Below are 15690 nucleotides of genomic sequence, written 5' to 3'. Positions count from 1 at the left end.
GGTGACAATATACAGCCTTGATGTACTTCTGTCCCTATTTGGAACCAGTCTGTTGTTCCATGTCCAGTTCTAACTGTTGCTTCCTGACCTACCTACAGGTTTTTCAAGAGACAGGTCAGGTGGTCTGGTATTCCCATATCTTTCAGAATTTTCCACAGTTCATTGTGATCCACACAGTCAAAGGCTTATAGTCAATAAAGCAGAAACAGATATTCTTAGATGTTTTTCTGGGCTCTCTCAGGCACCTTTAAAGAAGCAGAGTTCTTTCAGAACAGGAGGGCTGACTTGGAAAGTCAAGTTTTATAGTGATTCCTATACCATTCAGGGTCCCAGCAGAACGCAGGTGACCACCCAAATTTAAGGTAAGTTCAGAATGACTTCAGGGCTTCCCTGGTGGCTCAGGTGGTAAAGAATCTGCCTGTGATGTGGGAGACCTGGGTTCCATCCCTGGGTCGGGAAGATCCCCTGGAGAAAGGAATGGCAACCCACTCCAGTATTCTTGTCTGGAGAATTCCATGGACAGAGGAGCCTGGCAGGCTACAGTTCATGGGGTCACAAAGAGTTGGATGTGACTGAGCAACTTTCACTTTTTCACAATGACCTAATATTTGCAAGATGGTGGGCAGGGTGTAGGGACCCCTTAGGGCACAGTGCAGTCCCTTTGGGCTGCTCACAGGCCAAGGCTCCCAGGCCAGGGCCCAAGGAGGCGAGGGGAGGGAGTGATTATGAGAACATGGAAGACAGTATGGAAGACTGCCACTGGGAGAGGAGCAGTATCTTCAACACAGGCCACAGCAGCCCAAGGAGATGCCACAGGGAAGTCAGGAGAAAGTATGCCCGCCTGCACCAACTTCCTGCCTCCCATCTCCTGTCCCACTGATCAAATCCAGACAGCAAGAGAGCTCCTTGATGGAGTTGGCATCCTGGAGCAAAGGGAAGAGCAGAGCGTGGACCTAAAGATCACACAGGATAACCCATGTGATTCCCAAATGGAAGGAACCAATTACATCAGAGTCTACTCAAGGCACATTTTTAAAAATATGTGAGGACTTCCCTGGTGGTCCAGTGGTTAAGAATTGCCTGCCAATGCAGAGGATGTGGGTTCGATCAATCCCTGGTCTGGGAAGATTCCACAAGACTCGGAGCAACTAAGCTCGCAGGCCACAGCTACTGAAGGCCGTGCACCCTAAAGCCCGTGCTCTGCAACAAGAGAAGCCACTGCAATGAGAAGCCTGTGCACTGCGACAAAGGGTAGCCTCCCCTGGCCCTGCTCACCAAAAACAGAGAAAACCCGAGCACAGCAATGAAGCATCAACATAGCCAAATATAAAAAATAAACAAATAAAACATGGGAATTCTGCAGAGACAACCCCCCCCCCCGAAATTCAGAGTTAGCATATAGGGGTGATGGAGAAGGAAATGGCAACCCACTCCAGTATCCTTGCCTGGGAAATTCCATGGACGGACGAGCCTGGTGGGCTATGGTCCATGGGGTCGCAAAAGAGTCAGACACCACTCAGCAACTAAACAAAATAGAGGGGTGGAATCTAAACAACCTATGTTTTTTTTAATTCCTCTTATGATTCCAATGCACAACCAAGTTTGAAATCTCCGACTTTATAAGACACACAAATGACCTTGAAAATCCAAAAACGGGTCACAGAATCCCTTCTCACCATAAATTTGAGCCCACAAGACCAAATCACCCTAAGAAGCTTCTGTAAAGGGATTGCATTTTATACTATTACAGTGTCAGGTCTGGAGGAGCCCTTATCAGTCAAAGAGAGAACTGTGTCACTTTCTATCCTCAAGTACTAATCCTTAGGACAGCTGAGTCTAAGGATAAGTTTTTTGCACTGGAACTTGATTGTCCTTTTACCCCCTGAGTAGAAAATAGAAGCAATAGCTCAAAAAGACCTGATGCCTTTTAAACTTTGTATACAAATCTAGACCCTCAACTTGAAATGATTGTGGGCTCTCATGGATAAATTTATTTATTTAAATTTATTTCCATGAGGACCATCTATTGGCAAGGAGCGTCGTTCAGAAGTTTCATTTCAAGATCAGGCTTTCTGTTATGATCTTTGAAGTGAAGCCAGAAGGGGGAAAAAATCGACAGTCTGAACTCTAGACTCTTGGCTTCAGAAATGCCTATTAATTCAATACAATAAAACTCACAAACTCCCAGTAATTCTCAAGGTGCTTTTAAAATTGAAATTGATTCTGTGAAACTGCTTTCCCCTACTATCATTAAGGAAAATTCCATTTTAACTCAACTCTTAAAAGGGAGGAGGGCATGAAGAAAAGTATTATGTCCAGGAATACAGAATGTTATTTATGAACACTGGACCCTGGAGAAGGGAAAACAGAAGGCATATACCCAGCCTGGACCACACGTATGTCTGCAGGTCCTGGCTCCAGCCACATTTTCCTAGGGACTTACATGGAGGAAGCAGCTCAGAATTTCCCATCACACTGCACAGTTAAATGGCAAATTGTTTTCCACAAAAGTAACACAACCCAACACGGAAAGAAGCGTGGGCAGAGCGGTAGGGGAAGCAGAAGGCACTTCTTTACTTACACAGCCGGAGTAACAAAAGGACTTCCTTTGGGACTTCCTTGGTGATCCAGTGGTTAAGAATCTGCCTTGCAATGTAGGGGACACAGTTCAATCCCTGGTCAGGGAACTAAACTCCCACATGCAGAGGGGCAACTAAGCCTGCATGCCCAAACTAGAGAGTCCGGGAGCCACAGTGAAAGATCCCCAGTGCCACAATTAAGATCCGATGCAGCCAAATAAATAAGTTTAAAAAAAAGAATTAGATTATTTAAAAAAAAAAAAAAAAAGACTTCCTTTGACTGCAGATGTTGGAGTTGGAAGGTAAAGTCCAGGTTTATCCACATAGTGAATGGGTCTCCAGGGCTGTGGTTGGCGTGGCTAGACTCAAGCTCCCTGACGGTGTGTTAGTTTGCCACATAACCTTGAACCAAGGCTCTTAAATGTCTTCTACCAATTTCCCAAATGATGATAGGAGGAAAAATCTGCTTACCTTGCAAACCCTATCAGAGTCAAAATTCCTTTTTCTGCAGGAAAGTCCTCAGGGCTTCCCTGGTGGCTCAGACAGTAGAATCTGCCTGCCATGCAGGAAACCTGGGTTCAATCCCTGGGTTGGAAAGATCCCCTGGAGAAAAAAATGGCAACCCACTCCAGTACTCTTGCCTGGAGAATCTCATGGACAGAGGAGCCTGGCGAGTCATGGGGTTGCAAAGAATTGGACACGACTGAGCGACTAACACTTTCACAGATGTCAGTTCAGTCATTCAGTCGTTCAGTCGTGTCTGACTCTTTGCAACCCCACGGACTGCAGCACACAGCAGATATGTCCCAAACTGCAATGAGACACTTGTCATGAATGAGAAATCAAATGGTTGCCAAGTGGTTTTTAACGATTCCCGGAGAGTTGACTTTAAAAGTAGTTACCAAGACCTATTATATAGCACGTGGAACTCTGCTCAGAGTTATGTGCCAGCCTAGATGGGAGCGGGCTTTAGGGGAGAATGGATACATGTATATGTACGGCTGAGTCCCTTCACTGTTCACCTGAAACTACCATAACATTGTTAATTGGCTACACCCAAATGCAAACTGTTTTCGGTGTTAAAAAAATTTTTTTAAAGATAAAGAAAAGATTAAAAAAAAAGTAGTTATTGGGACTTCCCTGGCAGTCCAGTAGTTAAGACTCTGCACTTCCTCCACAGGGGGTATTGGTTTGATCCGTGGTCTGGGAACTAAGATCCCACATGTTGCGTGGCACAGCCAAAAAATAAAATAAATATAAGCCCTTATTTATGAGAGTGGCTAAGAGGCCAGTTTCTGAAGACAGACAGCTCTGTTTACTTACTATAGCAAGATGTTTTTGGTAGAGTCACCAACACTTTTTTTCCCCTTTCCCCTTAATTCCTATTATCCCGTGACTCTTTTCCTCCACACACCAGGATCTTCTGCATTTACTACCTGTATCAATGACAGCTTACAGATTACCAAAGAACTATGTTCCCGCCCACCATGGAGTGTAGATGTCTCTGGAAAGTGACTTCCCAGCCAGGGACTGCACTTCCCACGCCCCCTGAGCCATAGTGAGGCCGGGTGACTGAGTTCTGTCCAACTCTGTGGGTAGAAATGACACACACTACTTTAGGATCATCTCTGCCTGGTCACTAGAAAGATGAGGAATGCAAGAGGATGCCTCATTCAGCACAGAGATTCCTGAAGTCAGTGCAAGGAATGAGACATAGACCTCTTCTTCTATGAGACCTTCAGCATCACTTACTTGCCTGAGAACCAATGTTGCTGATTCCTTACCCAGGATGCAGTCCGAGTCTCTTTAGAAATAGCATGATATGATATGCCAAGATGACATGCAAATACAAGATCTCATTCTCAAGAGTGGTAGAATTATCTCCATTTAATAATGGAGGCGGAAACTCAGGATAAGAGAAGCAACATCTTGTCCAAAGTCATTCAAATAAAATGCAGTAGTTCTAAGATTTGAAGCCAGGTTTTCTGGCTTTGGGGCTACCATGGTGGCTAAGACAGCAAAGAATTTGCCTGCAGTGTGGGAGACCCAGGTTTGGGTTCTATGGACAGAGGAGCCTGGCAGGTTATAGTCCACAGGGTCTCAAAGAGTCAGACACGACTGAGTGACTAACACTTTCACTTTTCACTTTTCTGGCTTGGAAGGCAGTGATGGTGGCAGCTTCCTCTTTGGGACAGTGTGCCAAACAGGATCCATAACTGTCATTCAGCTGTCACCCTCAAAGACCCAGACCCTATCCAACACAGGATCTGAGAATGACTAATTGAACCCACCTGTCTCTAAAAGCAGCTTCCCTGGTGGCTCAGACAGTAAAGCATCTCCCTGCAATCCAGGAGACCTGGGTTTGATCCCTGAGTTAAGACATCCTTCTTGAGATCTGAGAAGAAAAACAAGTTCTCTCCAAGCTCTGATCCACATGGATGCATGGGCCATAGGGTCTGGCCATCTGTCCACCATTATCTTTGTATGACTGACCACTGCCAGGTGTCACGCCAGCTGGCATAGATGAATTAGTTAGTATAAACCAAGGTCAGTGTAATTAATCATGCAAACTTAAAGCCTTTAATGTCCAATATTACTAAAATCATACCATAAACTTGGGACACTATAAAGGATTCATGGCCAAAACAGAGACATGACTAAGGCCTTGAACACACCTGATTCATGTTTGAATCAAGTCTGATCCTCATTGCCCAGCAGGGACTCTTCTAACTCACTATTGTTATCAATAAAAAATTCATGTAGCCCAAACATGTATGGATTTCTATTCATGTGACCCACTGGAGAAAACCCCCAGACAATCCACAGGGGACCCTTCCCTTTGCCTTTTCCAACCAATTAGCCCAATATATTCCAGACCTACTTGCAAGAGCCAAGGAGCACACTGCCAAGGTTACCATGGCAGCCCCTCCATGTCCCCCCTGAGAAGGGCCTCCATCTGCAAACCCCATCCCCTCCATTACAGAACTGCAACACATTTATCACCTTCACTTCCCAAGGAGGCTTCCATACTGTGCCATTGATTGTTTCAGCAATTTACCAGGTAGGGAATTCGAGTTATGGGTTAATAATTTCCTGTATATTTCTTCCTTCACTTCTTAAAGTTTGGCGCTAAATTAATCCTTGGAAGAACGCTGTGCTGCTCAGAGGCCCTGATGGTGATAAGAGAGCTGATTATTCATCTGCAAGACTTATCAAAACTCACTGACTGTCCCTGGTTGGTGGCAAACACAAGATCGGGCACCAGGAAGCTCATTCAGCCAAAAGAAAGGACTAAGAACAAAGTAAGGACCCAACTAGACAGAAGATGCCAAAGGCAGGGAAGGGAAGAAGCTTTGTGGTGTTTTCTGAAGGATCCCAGAGCTGGATTTTGCCAGGTAGCAAAAAGGATGGGCTTAAACTCCAGCAAGGGAGACCACCAGTGGCAAGCATTTACCTCCCACCTTTCTGTTCTGATAAAAGCAGTATTCTTTATCAGCCAAATATGCTCAGTCACAGAAAACCAAGAAAGAGGAGGACATGATCCTCAAAGGAAAGCAAATTCCTCTAAGTCACAGCCGCTTCTGCAGCTGCTTTTTCTTCCTCTTCCTCATCTCCTCCTCCTCTGCTTTTCTCCTCCTGCTTCTTTTCTTCCTAATGCCTCTCAGATGATTCTGAAATTTTTCATTTCCTGGGCAGGAATGACTCTTCGCACAAGGAAGTCTACTTTTCACCCTAACCACCCCCCCATATGGGTGTCTGAGACAATGCAATGGTTCTCAATAAATTTCTTCAGCCTCCTGACCCCCAAAAGAAGGACTGACTGGCAAAGAATCTTGCCAAAGAACTGGCCATCTGGGAAACGGCCACTTCTTTTGACTTAGGCCAAAGCTCTTCAGTGGATGGAAGGGTTTTCCCAGCTTATCTTCATGATCTCACCTCCTCCCATTCCTGAGCCTTAAACATTTTTTTCCCAATTGCCCTCCATTTATAGAATTTTAATGCCACAGATATACAGATACAGTGAATCTGTTCATGCCTAGTATATCTATCTGAGCTTTATACATAAAAAGTACAAGGGGTTTTTTTGCCCCCCTCCCTCCAAAAACAAATTCTGGCGCTCTTGGGAGTGTTATCTGCCTCTTTGGGAAGAAAAATACAGGCTTAAATTTACACTAAGTGAAACAGAGCAGGACGCTATGGTCTTTGTCCCCCATGTCCTCAGCCTGCCTTTTGTCCGTGGAGAAACTTTAGCCACACAAGTACATTCAATCAAGGAAGTGAGAAAGTGTGGAAACAATGGAAAATCGTCAAATAAGACCAAAAAATAATAGTTTAGTAATGAGCAAAATCAAGGACCTTTAGTTCCTTTTCAAGGGCTATAGATAATATTCTGGGCCACATCCTGTGAGCCGTCTTACAGATACTAAAACCCCAACTAGGTGGAAGAAGTTAACTACATGATGCCTAGACTGTAGCCATGACATAAGCCGCCACAATTTTGAGAACTGGCCTCAAAGAAATGGGGAAAAACCAACCCTGGAACTGAAGACTAACTAAAACCGTCAAGATGACACTGATCAGACCACCTCGTGACCAATTTCAAGATGGCTGTCAGAGCCGACTGTGCTGTTTCTGCACGGAGCCCCCTCCCTCTGGCTATAGAAGTTCTTGCCCCTGGTTGTCAGTGAGGGAGTCGGCCTTTGGACAGGAGCCTGCCCTTCCCTGCCCCAGTTGCCAGCCTCTGAAATAAAGCAAACTTTCCTTCCCACCAAGTCTGCCTCTTTATTGACTCCTGAGCAGCGAGCAGCTGGACCACACTTTCGGCAACATAAAAGGTGTGATGGTCTGCTATCAAGATATGTCCTGTTGAGAGGAGAAAACTGAGAGCCGAATGCAAAGGGGGCCAGTTTGGAGGAAAAGGGGTGGAGAGGAAGTAGGGGACCAAGTCCCATCCTTTATAATATTGGCAAGGGCCAGGCGTGAGACTTGGCCTTATTTGCCAACATGGTGCCTGCTCACTTACGAGAGGCATAAATACCGCCTCTGATTCTAAAATCACTGGCTTTTCCCACACCTTGGCAGGCTCAGTGCTTAAAGAAAACCTTATGCCAGGGTTAATTTCGAATACGAAGCACTCTGTCAGGCAGACAGGGCCCTTTGCTCTGCTCTGTTCTCTGCCACTTTGTGACACCAGCTCTCTGGCTGCCCTCCACACGAGCCTTGGCCCCTCTCTGTGGTGCTCTGGGCCATTCAGAGTTTATTACAGCATTGTGTAATTAGCCAGGGGTATTTTAGACCCATATTTTTATTCCTCATCTCCCTGATCGATTTTCTAAATTATGCGTCAGCACAAAGGTGTTTAAAACAAAAAATGCTTAACTCAGCAGCAATTAACTGCAAAGCTTTTAAAGTTTAGTTTTCATTTCATAGGTCTTCAAGAGCCAGAAATAATATCAATAATATTGAAATCAAGTTGTTTTTTACCCCTGGTTAAAAAGGCGGCAAGTGGCTTCAGAGGCACTATTATCTAAGGCGACATTAACCAATCTTTTCCTTTTCTGCTCCATTTCTAGCTGTCACATTCTCCCTCTCTCTCTCTCTCACTCATTCACACACACACCCCCCACGGACAGAATTTAATGGAGGGGGTATTGCTCATGAAGATGATGTTTAAAAGAATGTTCAGGATCTCTGAACACTTTGGGAACACCAGTGTTTTGTTTGGACAATACATCCTCATCCGTTTTCTAGAACTGAAAAAGCTAAGTCTCTAAAAGCATAACCCTCACGGTTATTCCCAGACAGTTTAGCATGAAGAACACAAGGAAGAAAGACAGAAATACCCAGCTGCCTCTTTCACAAACACTGTGTAAAGAACCTCTAATTTGCAGAGAGTTTGGAGACATGGTTACTTTGCAGCACTGATGAGCAAGGAGTCCTTTCCAGAATTTGTATTTATTTGGAAATCAGAGCTTGCCCTTAGGGTATATGTTGATATAACTGCCCCCAGGGTCATCCACGTTGGGAGATTCTCTACAAGCATGCAATATGCAAGTCAGGGAGAAGGAAACTGAAAGAATGGGTGTTAAGAAGAATCTGTGTTTCATCATGGAATATTGCAGAAGGATGGAGGCTGGCAAAATACTTCTGCCACTGCCTTCACCTGTCAACCACCAAATGGCCACTTTAAAGACTTCTAATCCCATTGCCCCTTTTAAGTTTGCCCTTGATGCGAATTTTAACCACATTTCACCTTCAACATTTAAGTACAGAAACATGAGGATGTGTGTGCGCGCATGTGCATGGTGTTTGGCGTGAGCAGCCACTCTTTGTGATCTAGCCTTAAGATGCTCCTTCATAAGATGCAGAATTAAACCTTTATTCCTAGGCTAACTTATCTGATTGAGCTCACATACCTAAACTCTTCTTGTCTCACAGTGTATTTTATCATATTATATAGAGACCTTCATGGCCTTCTCCAGTGGTTCAGCAGTAAAGAATCTGCCTGCAGTAAAGAATTGATCCATGGTTGGGGAAGATCCCCCTGGAGAAAGAAATGGCCACCCAATGCAGTGTTCTTGCCTGGGAAATGTCATGGACAGAGGAGCCTGGCGGGCTGCAGTCCATGGGGCCGCAGAGTCAGACACGACTTAGCAGCTGAGCTCAAGCATGAGCTCCTTCATTCATCATTTAGCTTCCCTTGTTAGCCTTGGCTGCCAGGAATCCCACAGCCAAATGCTAAGTTCAGTTGCACTAACTGGTCTTGACACACACTTTCCACCACCACTCTCTTACCCCCACCCCATTGCTGCCCCCACCCCACTCCCATTACATGATATTTGGCCTTTGTTCTTTTATCTTTACTTGGATATAACTTTTACAACAAGCTCCCCTATAGCTTGTTTGGTAAAAATACAAATAAAAGAAAAAGAATTAAATTATCTTTAAATGACTTTGCATTATGGAGCAAATTCTCTGGTGGCTCAGATGGTAAAGAATCTGCAGGAGACCTGGGCTCCATCCCTGGGTCGGGAAGATCTCCTGGAGAAGGGAATGGCAACCCTCTCCAGTATTCTTGCCTGGAGAAACCCATGGACAGAGCCTGGTGGGCTACAGTCCACGGGATCGCAAGGAGTCGGACATGACTGAGCTCCTATCACTAACACTTATGGAGCAAAGTCCTTGAGATAGGCTTGTGCTGACATCCTTCTGGGCAAAGGCTGCTTGGGGTGGGGGTGGGGAGGGGTGCATTTTAGCGCAGCAATTAGCGCACGCAACCAAATCCATAAAACCTCAACACCGTAGCCTGCTCCACCTGAACAGACAATCATTTCTGCCTCCCTCAGTGACGTTTTCCATCTATAAAGTGATGACAACGCTTGCTCCTTCCCCTGTTACACTCGTGTTATGAGGATCAATGCTGCAGCATCCAGAAAGCGCTTTGAGCTCCTCAGGGGACTGACTCTATAATTATAATTACCATTATTGACAGCAGCGGGGAACTGCTGGAGGCTTTTTGAGGAATACTCGAGACTTGAGCACCTGCCTGGCCTTTGACTGGAGCTGCAGCTGGGCTCATGAGTTTGGCTTCTGTGTGTGTAGGGGGGCGTGGGGGTGGTACATGCTTACCACTAGCTCCAATAATCCAGATTAAAAGGCAAAAAAAGAGCTCTCAAAATGCAGAAAGATTCCAAAAGGCTGAAAACAATACATCATTGCCATTGCCATTAAAAGGAAGCCTGAAACATCTAATAGGGGCTTCCCTGGTAGTCCAGTGATTAAGAATCCGCCTGCCGATGCAGAGGACATGGGTTTGATCCCTGGTCTGGGAAGTTCCCACATGCCGAGGAGCAACTAAGTCCATGCACTGTAACTACTGAGCTTGCGCTCTAGAGCCCAGGAGCTGCAACTACTGAGCCCATGTCGTTGGGCTTACAGCCGGTGCCCTGAAACGAGAGGAGCCACCACAATGAGAAGCCTGCTCACTGTAAGGAAGAGCAGCCCTCGACCGCCGCAACTAGAGAAAGCCCACATGCAGCCATGAAGACCCACCGCAGCCAAAAAATAAAAAATAAATAAATCTAAAAAAAAGAGAAACACCCGAGAGCACAACCAGAAAACATGCCTATGGTAGGGACAGCCGGCGGCAAGTGACAGGAGACCCAGAGGGTTTCAGTCCATCCCTGCAAAGACTGTCTTTTCCTACTTAGGAAATGCTTTTACAGGATCCCATTCTTTATGTTGGAAAAAATGTATATATGATGTCCACATCCATCAAGCTGTCAGGGCTTTTTATGACCCTTTTAAGACTACATCATCTGGAACCCTGCATTATCTATCTCAAGGAGACATCAGGCTCCGTAACTTTGTCACCTGCCTCCTGGTGGGGACCGATCACCCTTCTCCGATCTGATGGCTGTCATTACATCATTTTGAGCTCGGCCAGAATTCCACAGGCAGATTCTTCCTTCGGACAGCTCCGGTTCCTCCTCTGATCTGAAAACTACCCTTTCCAGCCAGTGGCATTTGAAGATCGTATTTCTAAAAGATATCTTCTGATTTCTTCTCAAGTTTCCCACTTTTGAATGTTTTCTTTGAAGTCTTTTCGGACCCTAAGGAATGCCAGGACAGATCCTAAAATCAGACATGATTTACTTGACTCCAAAAAAAACACATTTGCCTCCTATTTTAAAAGTCCAAGTACAATTCTCGTGGTCATGTTGGAGCAGTTGCTTCATTGTGCTCAGTCACACCTGACTCTTTTCGACCCCATGGACAGTTGCCCACCAGGCTCCTCTGTCCATGAGATTCTCTATCCCTGGGATTCTCCAGGCAAGAATACTGGAGTGGGTTGCCATTTTCTCCTCCAGGGAATCTTCCTGACCCAGGGATTGAACCTGCGCCTCCTGCATCTCCTGCATTGGCAGGCGGATTCTTGACCACGGCACCACCTGGGAAGCCATGTTGGGGCAATAGCAGTGGCTAAACACGTTCCAAGATTCATTTTGGGTGCAAAAGAAAAATATACTGTACTTAGCACTGTGCTTTCAGTGTGGCATCAATTAATGCCAAGAAAGAAACACCATTTCAGAATATCTGAAATTCAACTGCAAACTTGCATTAACACTTAGCAAAAAAGGAGGGGAACACAAAGTGACAAATTTACTTGGAGTCTTGTGGGCTCTCTTTTAGCCAAATCGCTGCTTCGAGACAGCTCATCCTCTCTGTGAGAACAGGAACTGCAGACTTGTCACTTTCCCCGCTCTCTGCTAATACAAGCTGAGTAATTATGTGTCTGCTCTCCCCAGTCGGCAGCTCGAGTCCTGTTCTCTGCAACGCAGCTCGAGACGAAGAAGAGCCCTCTCAGGGGACTAGTGAATGACTGTCATCAGTGCTCTATGACTGGATGATGGTGGAATAAGCATTAACGGAGGAGGGGCGCCTTCACGTGGGAAGTACAGCCTCACTGACCGGGATAACTGGCCCAGGGATTGGTGGTCCCCAAACACAGCGTTTGAGTAACAAGACGCTGCTCTTAGTTACATCCATGCCCTGGCCTGTCCTCGGGGGCTGCCACCTCGCTGGTCCACATGATCAGGCTCATTAATTCATCCAACCACTTAAACCAGGAGCACAGCTCCGGGGAATGCTCTCCCAGCTACTCTGGGGAAACACTGACGCCACTGTCGTAAACTCACCACTGTCGTAAACTCTGCAGGGTAGCAGTTGGCCCTGCTCTGAAAGCCGATGTCCAAGACGGAGCTCAACGAACGCTTGGGGAGAACCAATGAATGTACAAAGTGGCTTAGTACATACTTAGATTGTGAGGTGCCGGTAATACTCTCTTTCACAGGAAGATACAACTGAACCATCTCTGATCCTAGGAGCAGGTCACTGTCCTCATTTTAACAGATGAGACAAGAGAAACAGAGTAAGTCACTTGCCCGGGGTCAGTAAGAGTCTGCCTCCGGATCCCATCTGAACTTCCTACACCTCCTACCTGAGAATAGAGGCCTCCCCTCCCAGCACTGACTCCCTGAAGCCAGCAAGTCAAGGCAGACAGATAAACAGAGGTGCTTTCTATAGGAGATGTGTGCATTAGGGAGGTTGATGGGCTTGTTACCAAAGCTCCCTTCTGCCCTCTCTCTGTCTCTCCCCCACCCAATGCTGGCAAAGGCAAGTCAAGACCAAAGTATGTGCCAAGTCCCCTCAAAACCCCATCTGCTCCTCCCAGATGGACACCCTTCTCGCTCCCTTCCCACCCCACCCCCCATACAACACAGTCATACACATTCACCCACAACAAGGACTGCATTTCTCCAACTTTGGCTACTGTTTTTGTCGCCTGTCCTAGCAAAACATGGAGGAGGCTGTTTCCCCCTAATGCAGGTGGATCACCAGGGAAGTCTCTCCAAACCAACTCCTGAAACTTGGCTTTGTTGTATCAATCCTGTTTACTTGCAGTGATATTCTTTCTTCTCTAGCACAGATGGGACAATGTGAATTCCAGAGTCTCTCCTGTGTCCAAAATTCCAGAACTGAAGTCCTCCTGGCTTTCCAAGGCAGTGCATAAGCCAGTCTTATGGCCAAGACATGGCTCAGCTGAGCTGTGATATGAGGCCATCCCACTCGGTAACAGGGAATCCTGGGGTGTGCTGACATGGTGGTCTTCACCGTCAAAGAAACTATGGTAATGGGGCTGGGAGGGGCTTCAGGAGCTCTTATTCCCAAACTCCCTGCCACGTGGGGGGAGAATGGTTTCCAATCAACTCTTTTTTTTTTCCTTAAGACTTTCCATGCTTCTAGTTTTGCTTTTGTTGTTTGTATTTTGGCCATGTGGCATCCTATTTCCCTGACCAGGAATCAAACCAAGGTCCACTGCAATGGAACAACAGAGTCTTAACCGCTGGAACACCAGGAAAGTCCCTCCAAACCAACTCTTGAAACTTGGTTTTGGTGTATCAAGTCCTATTTACTTGTGGTGGTATTTTTTTTTCTTTAAAAATAAACACTAAAACAAAACTCCATCATGTCCAACTCATTGCAACCCCATGGACTACACATGGGATTCTCCAGGCCAGAATACTGGAGTGGGTAGCCTTTCCCTTCTCCAGGGGATCTTCCCAACCCAGGGGTCAAACCCAGGTCTCCCACATTGCAGGCGGATTCTCTACCAGCTGAGCCACAAGGGAAGCCCTAAAACTAAATAAGTCTCAAAGAGATTACTGTTCCATGTGCTTTAAAGGTGACTGGGTTTGATAGTTCTAACTCGCTCTGTATTTTATTTCTGATTCTTGCTTTTGGTTCACAGAGGGCAGCAGCAGGAGGTGGGTTTCTCTCTCCCACCACTGTGGCTGCCAGGCTGGCATCTGCAAAACTAGTGCCTGTGTTGCACCTCTATGGCCTGGAACCTGGGAACATATGCTTCCACTGTCCGTTCTTCAAAACGCATTATCACATGAGCATGACGACGTCATTAATCAATGAAATTATTTTCACCTACAAGCTAAAACTAAACCAAAGTTTCACTTAAGCAGTGATCAGTAAGTGTGTGCTGATTTTAATGATATAATTAGATATCAAACTGCTTTGGAAAAGCTAAAACACTGTGTTTAAGTATAAGCTGTGCACATACATGTTATGAGATGTATATAATATAGGTGAAATGCTATTAGAATCGGTCAAACTTAACTCCTCCCCCCCAAAAAACTCCTCCACCCATTTGTACGTGATTCCCACATATGTTCAAATTTTCAGTCATCTGGGGATGACAGCAACTCCTTTCAGATTGGCTCTGCTGGCTTTTATGTGCGGGGATGGCTAAGTGTTCAAGGTCACAGAATTCACTAGAACATTCCACCGAGCTCATCTCATATTTCCTGCCCTCACTCACTGACCAGGCAGGGAATTGCTGGTGGAGGCTATTAAACACTTCTTCTTAAAATCACTTCTCTGTTTGGCATTCCTTCTTGTAAATGATTTACTGCTCTCAACAGCTGGAATGATATAGATCAAGAAAGGTTTTCTGCAGAGAAAAGGGGAAATTTCACATTCTTCTGAGGACTGGTTCTCACGAATTGTAGCAGAGGATCCCACAGCTCACGGATAGAAGTTGCAAGAGCTCGTCAGAAGGCCTTGCTGTTTGGGGTGTCGTGGCAATGCCCTAAAAACCACAGCTGGCCAAGATCAGAGGCTTGACACAAAGTGGTTCAATCAGAGGAATCCAGGTTGATGGCCCCGATAAATTCTTAGGTGTCTGGGCCACTAGGCAATGACCATGACTTTTAGGCCTCTGTTCTGCCTTCAGAAAATCCAAGTCTAAAAAGTGATTCAAACAGAAAATTCACCCACCTTCCTTAGCACGCACATGCTTCCGACCAGCACCAACCACTTCATTCCTGCCCCGGGGCAAATGCCAGCGCCCTCTAGTGATGACTGTGGACAGAGTCAAAGGTGCCTTCAAATGGCCTCTTCAGCTCTGGGTGGTCCTCAATCACACTGAAGAGAAAATTTGAAACGTTTAGTTATTTCTCATTTTTCCCTTTATTTTTTCCCAAGTTCACAAGTCATATGCTCCTTGTGGGCTTCCCAGTGGCTCAGCGGTAAAGAATCCACCTGCAGTGCAGGAGATGTGGGTTCAATCCTTGGATCAGGACGATCCCCCGGAGGAGGGCATGGCAACCCACTCCAGTATTCTCACCTGGAGAATCCCATGGACAGAAGAGCTTGGTGGGCTACGGTCCATGGGGTCACAAAGAGTCGGACACGACTGAAGTGACACAGCACGCAGGCATGCAAGCATGCTCATTGTAATACATGAAACAAAACTGTACGAAAAGTTATTCATCTCTGCATACCCCTCCTTCTCCATGCAGATATCCAACAGTCACTACTCTGAGGAATCCAGAGCCCAGAAGCTGGTGTATATTCTTCCAGACCTTTCTGGAAGGGGGTTTATATATAGAGAATTTTCTGGGTTTTCTTTGGAGTTTTTTTTGCCCAAAGAGACTCATACTCTATACATTATTCTGTAATGTGACTTTGTCATTTGACAGTAGTATGGACATCCCCCTGGGTCAGTTAACAATTGCTGTGCTGTTTGTTGTCATTG

At 45.9% G+C, this 15690-nt stretch overlaps 1 protein-coding gene across 4 annotated transcripts in view; it reads right to left on the bottom strand.

The window, feature by feature from the left end:
- CBY2 (chibby family member 2) overlaps positions 1–15690 on the bottom strand; it is a 137862-nt gene that overhangs the window by 25113 nt on the left and 97059 nt on the right. For 3 of the 4 annotated variants that reach the window (XM_081547352.1, XM_081547351.1, XM_081547350.1), the window contains one exon: positions 14931–15077. The exons of the other annotated variant lie outside the window; for it this stretch is intronic. In XM_081547352.1, coding sequence (XP_081403478.1) covers positions 14931–14975 — 45 coding nt within the window. In that variant the 5' untranslated portion in view covers positions 14976–15077. The remainder of the gene's footprint in view (positions 1–14930; positions 15078–15690) is intronic. 4 annotated transcript variants of the gene reach the window in all.

Source organism: Giraffa tippelskirchi, chromosome 12 (genome assembly GCF_054371585.1).
Source record: "Giraffa tippelskirchi isolate mGirTip1 chromosome 12, T2T-mGirTip1v1.2.pri, whole genome shotgun sequence".
Classification (NCBI taxonomy): Eukaryota; Metazoa; Chordata; class Mammalia; order Artiodactyla; family Giraffidae; genus Giraffa; species Giraffa tippelskirchi.
Note: the sequence above shows the minus strand (reverse complement) of the source record. Positions and strands in the feature narration are given on the sequence as shown.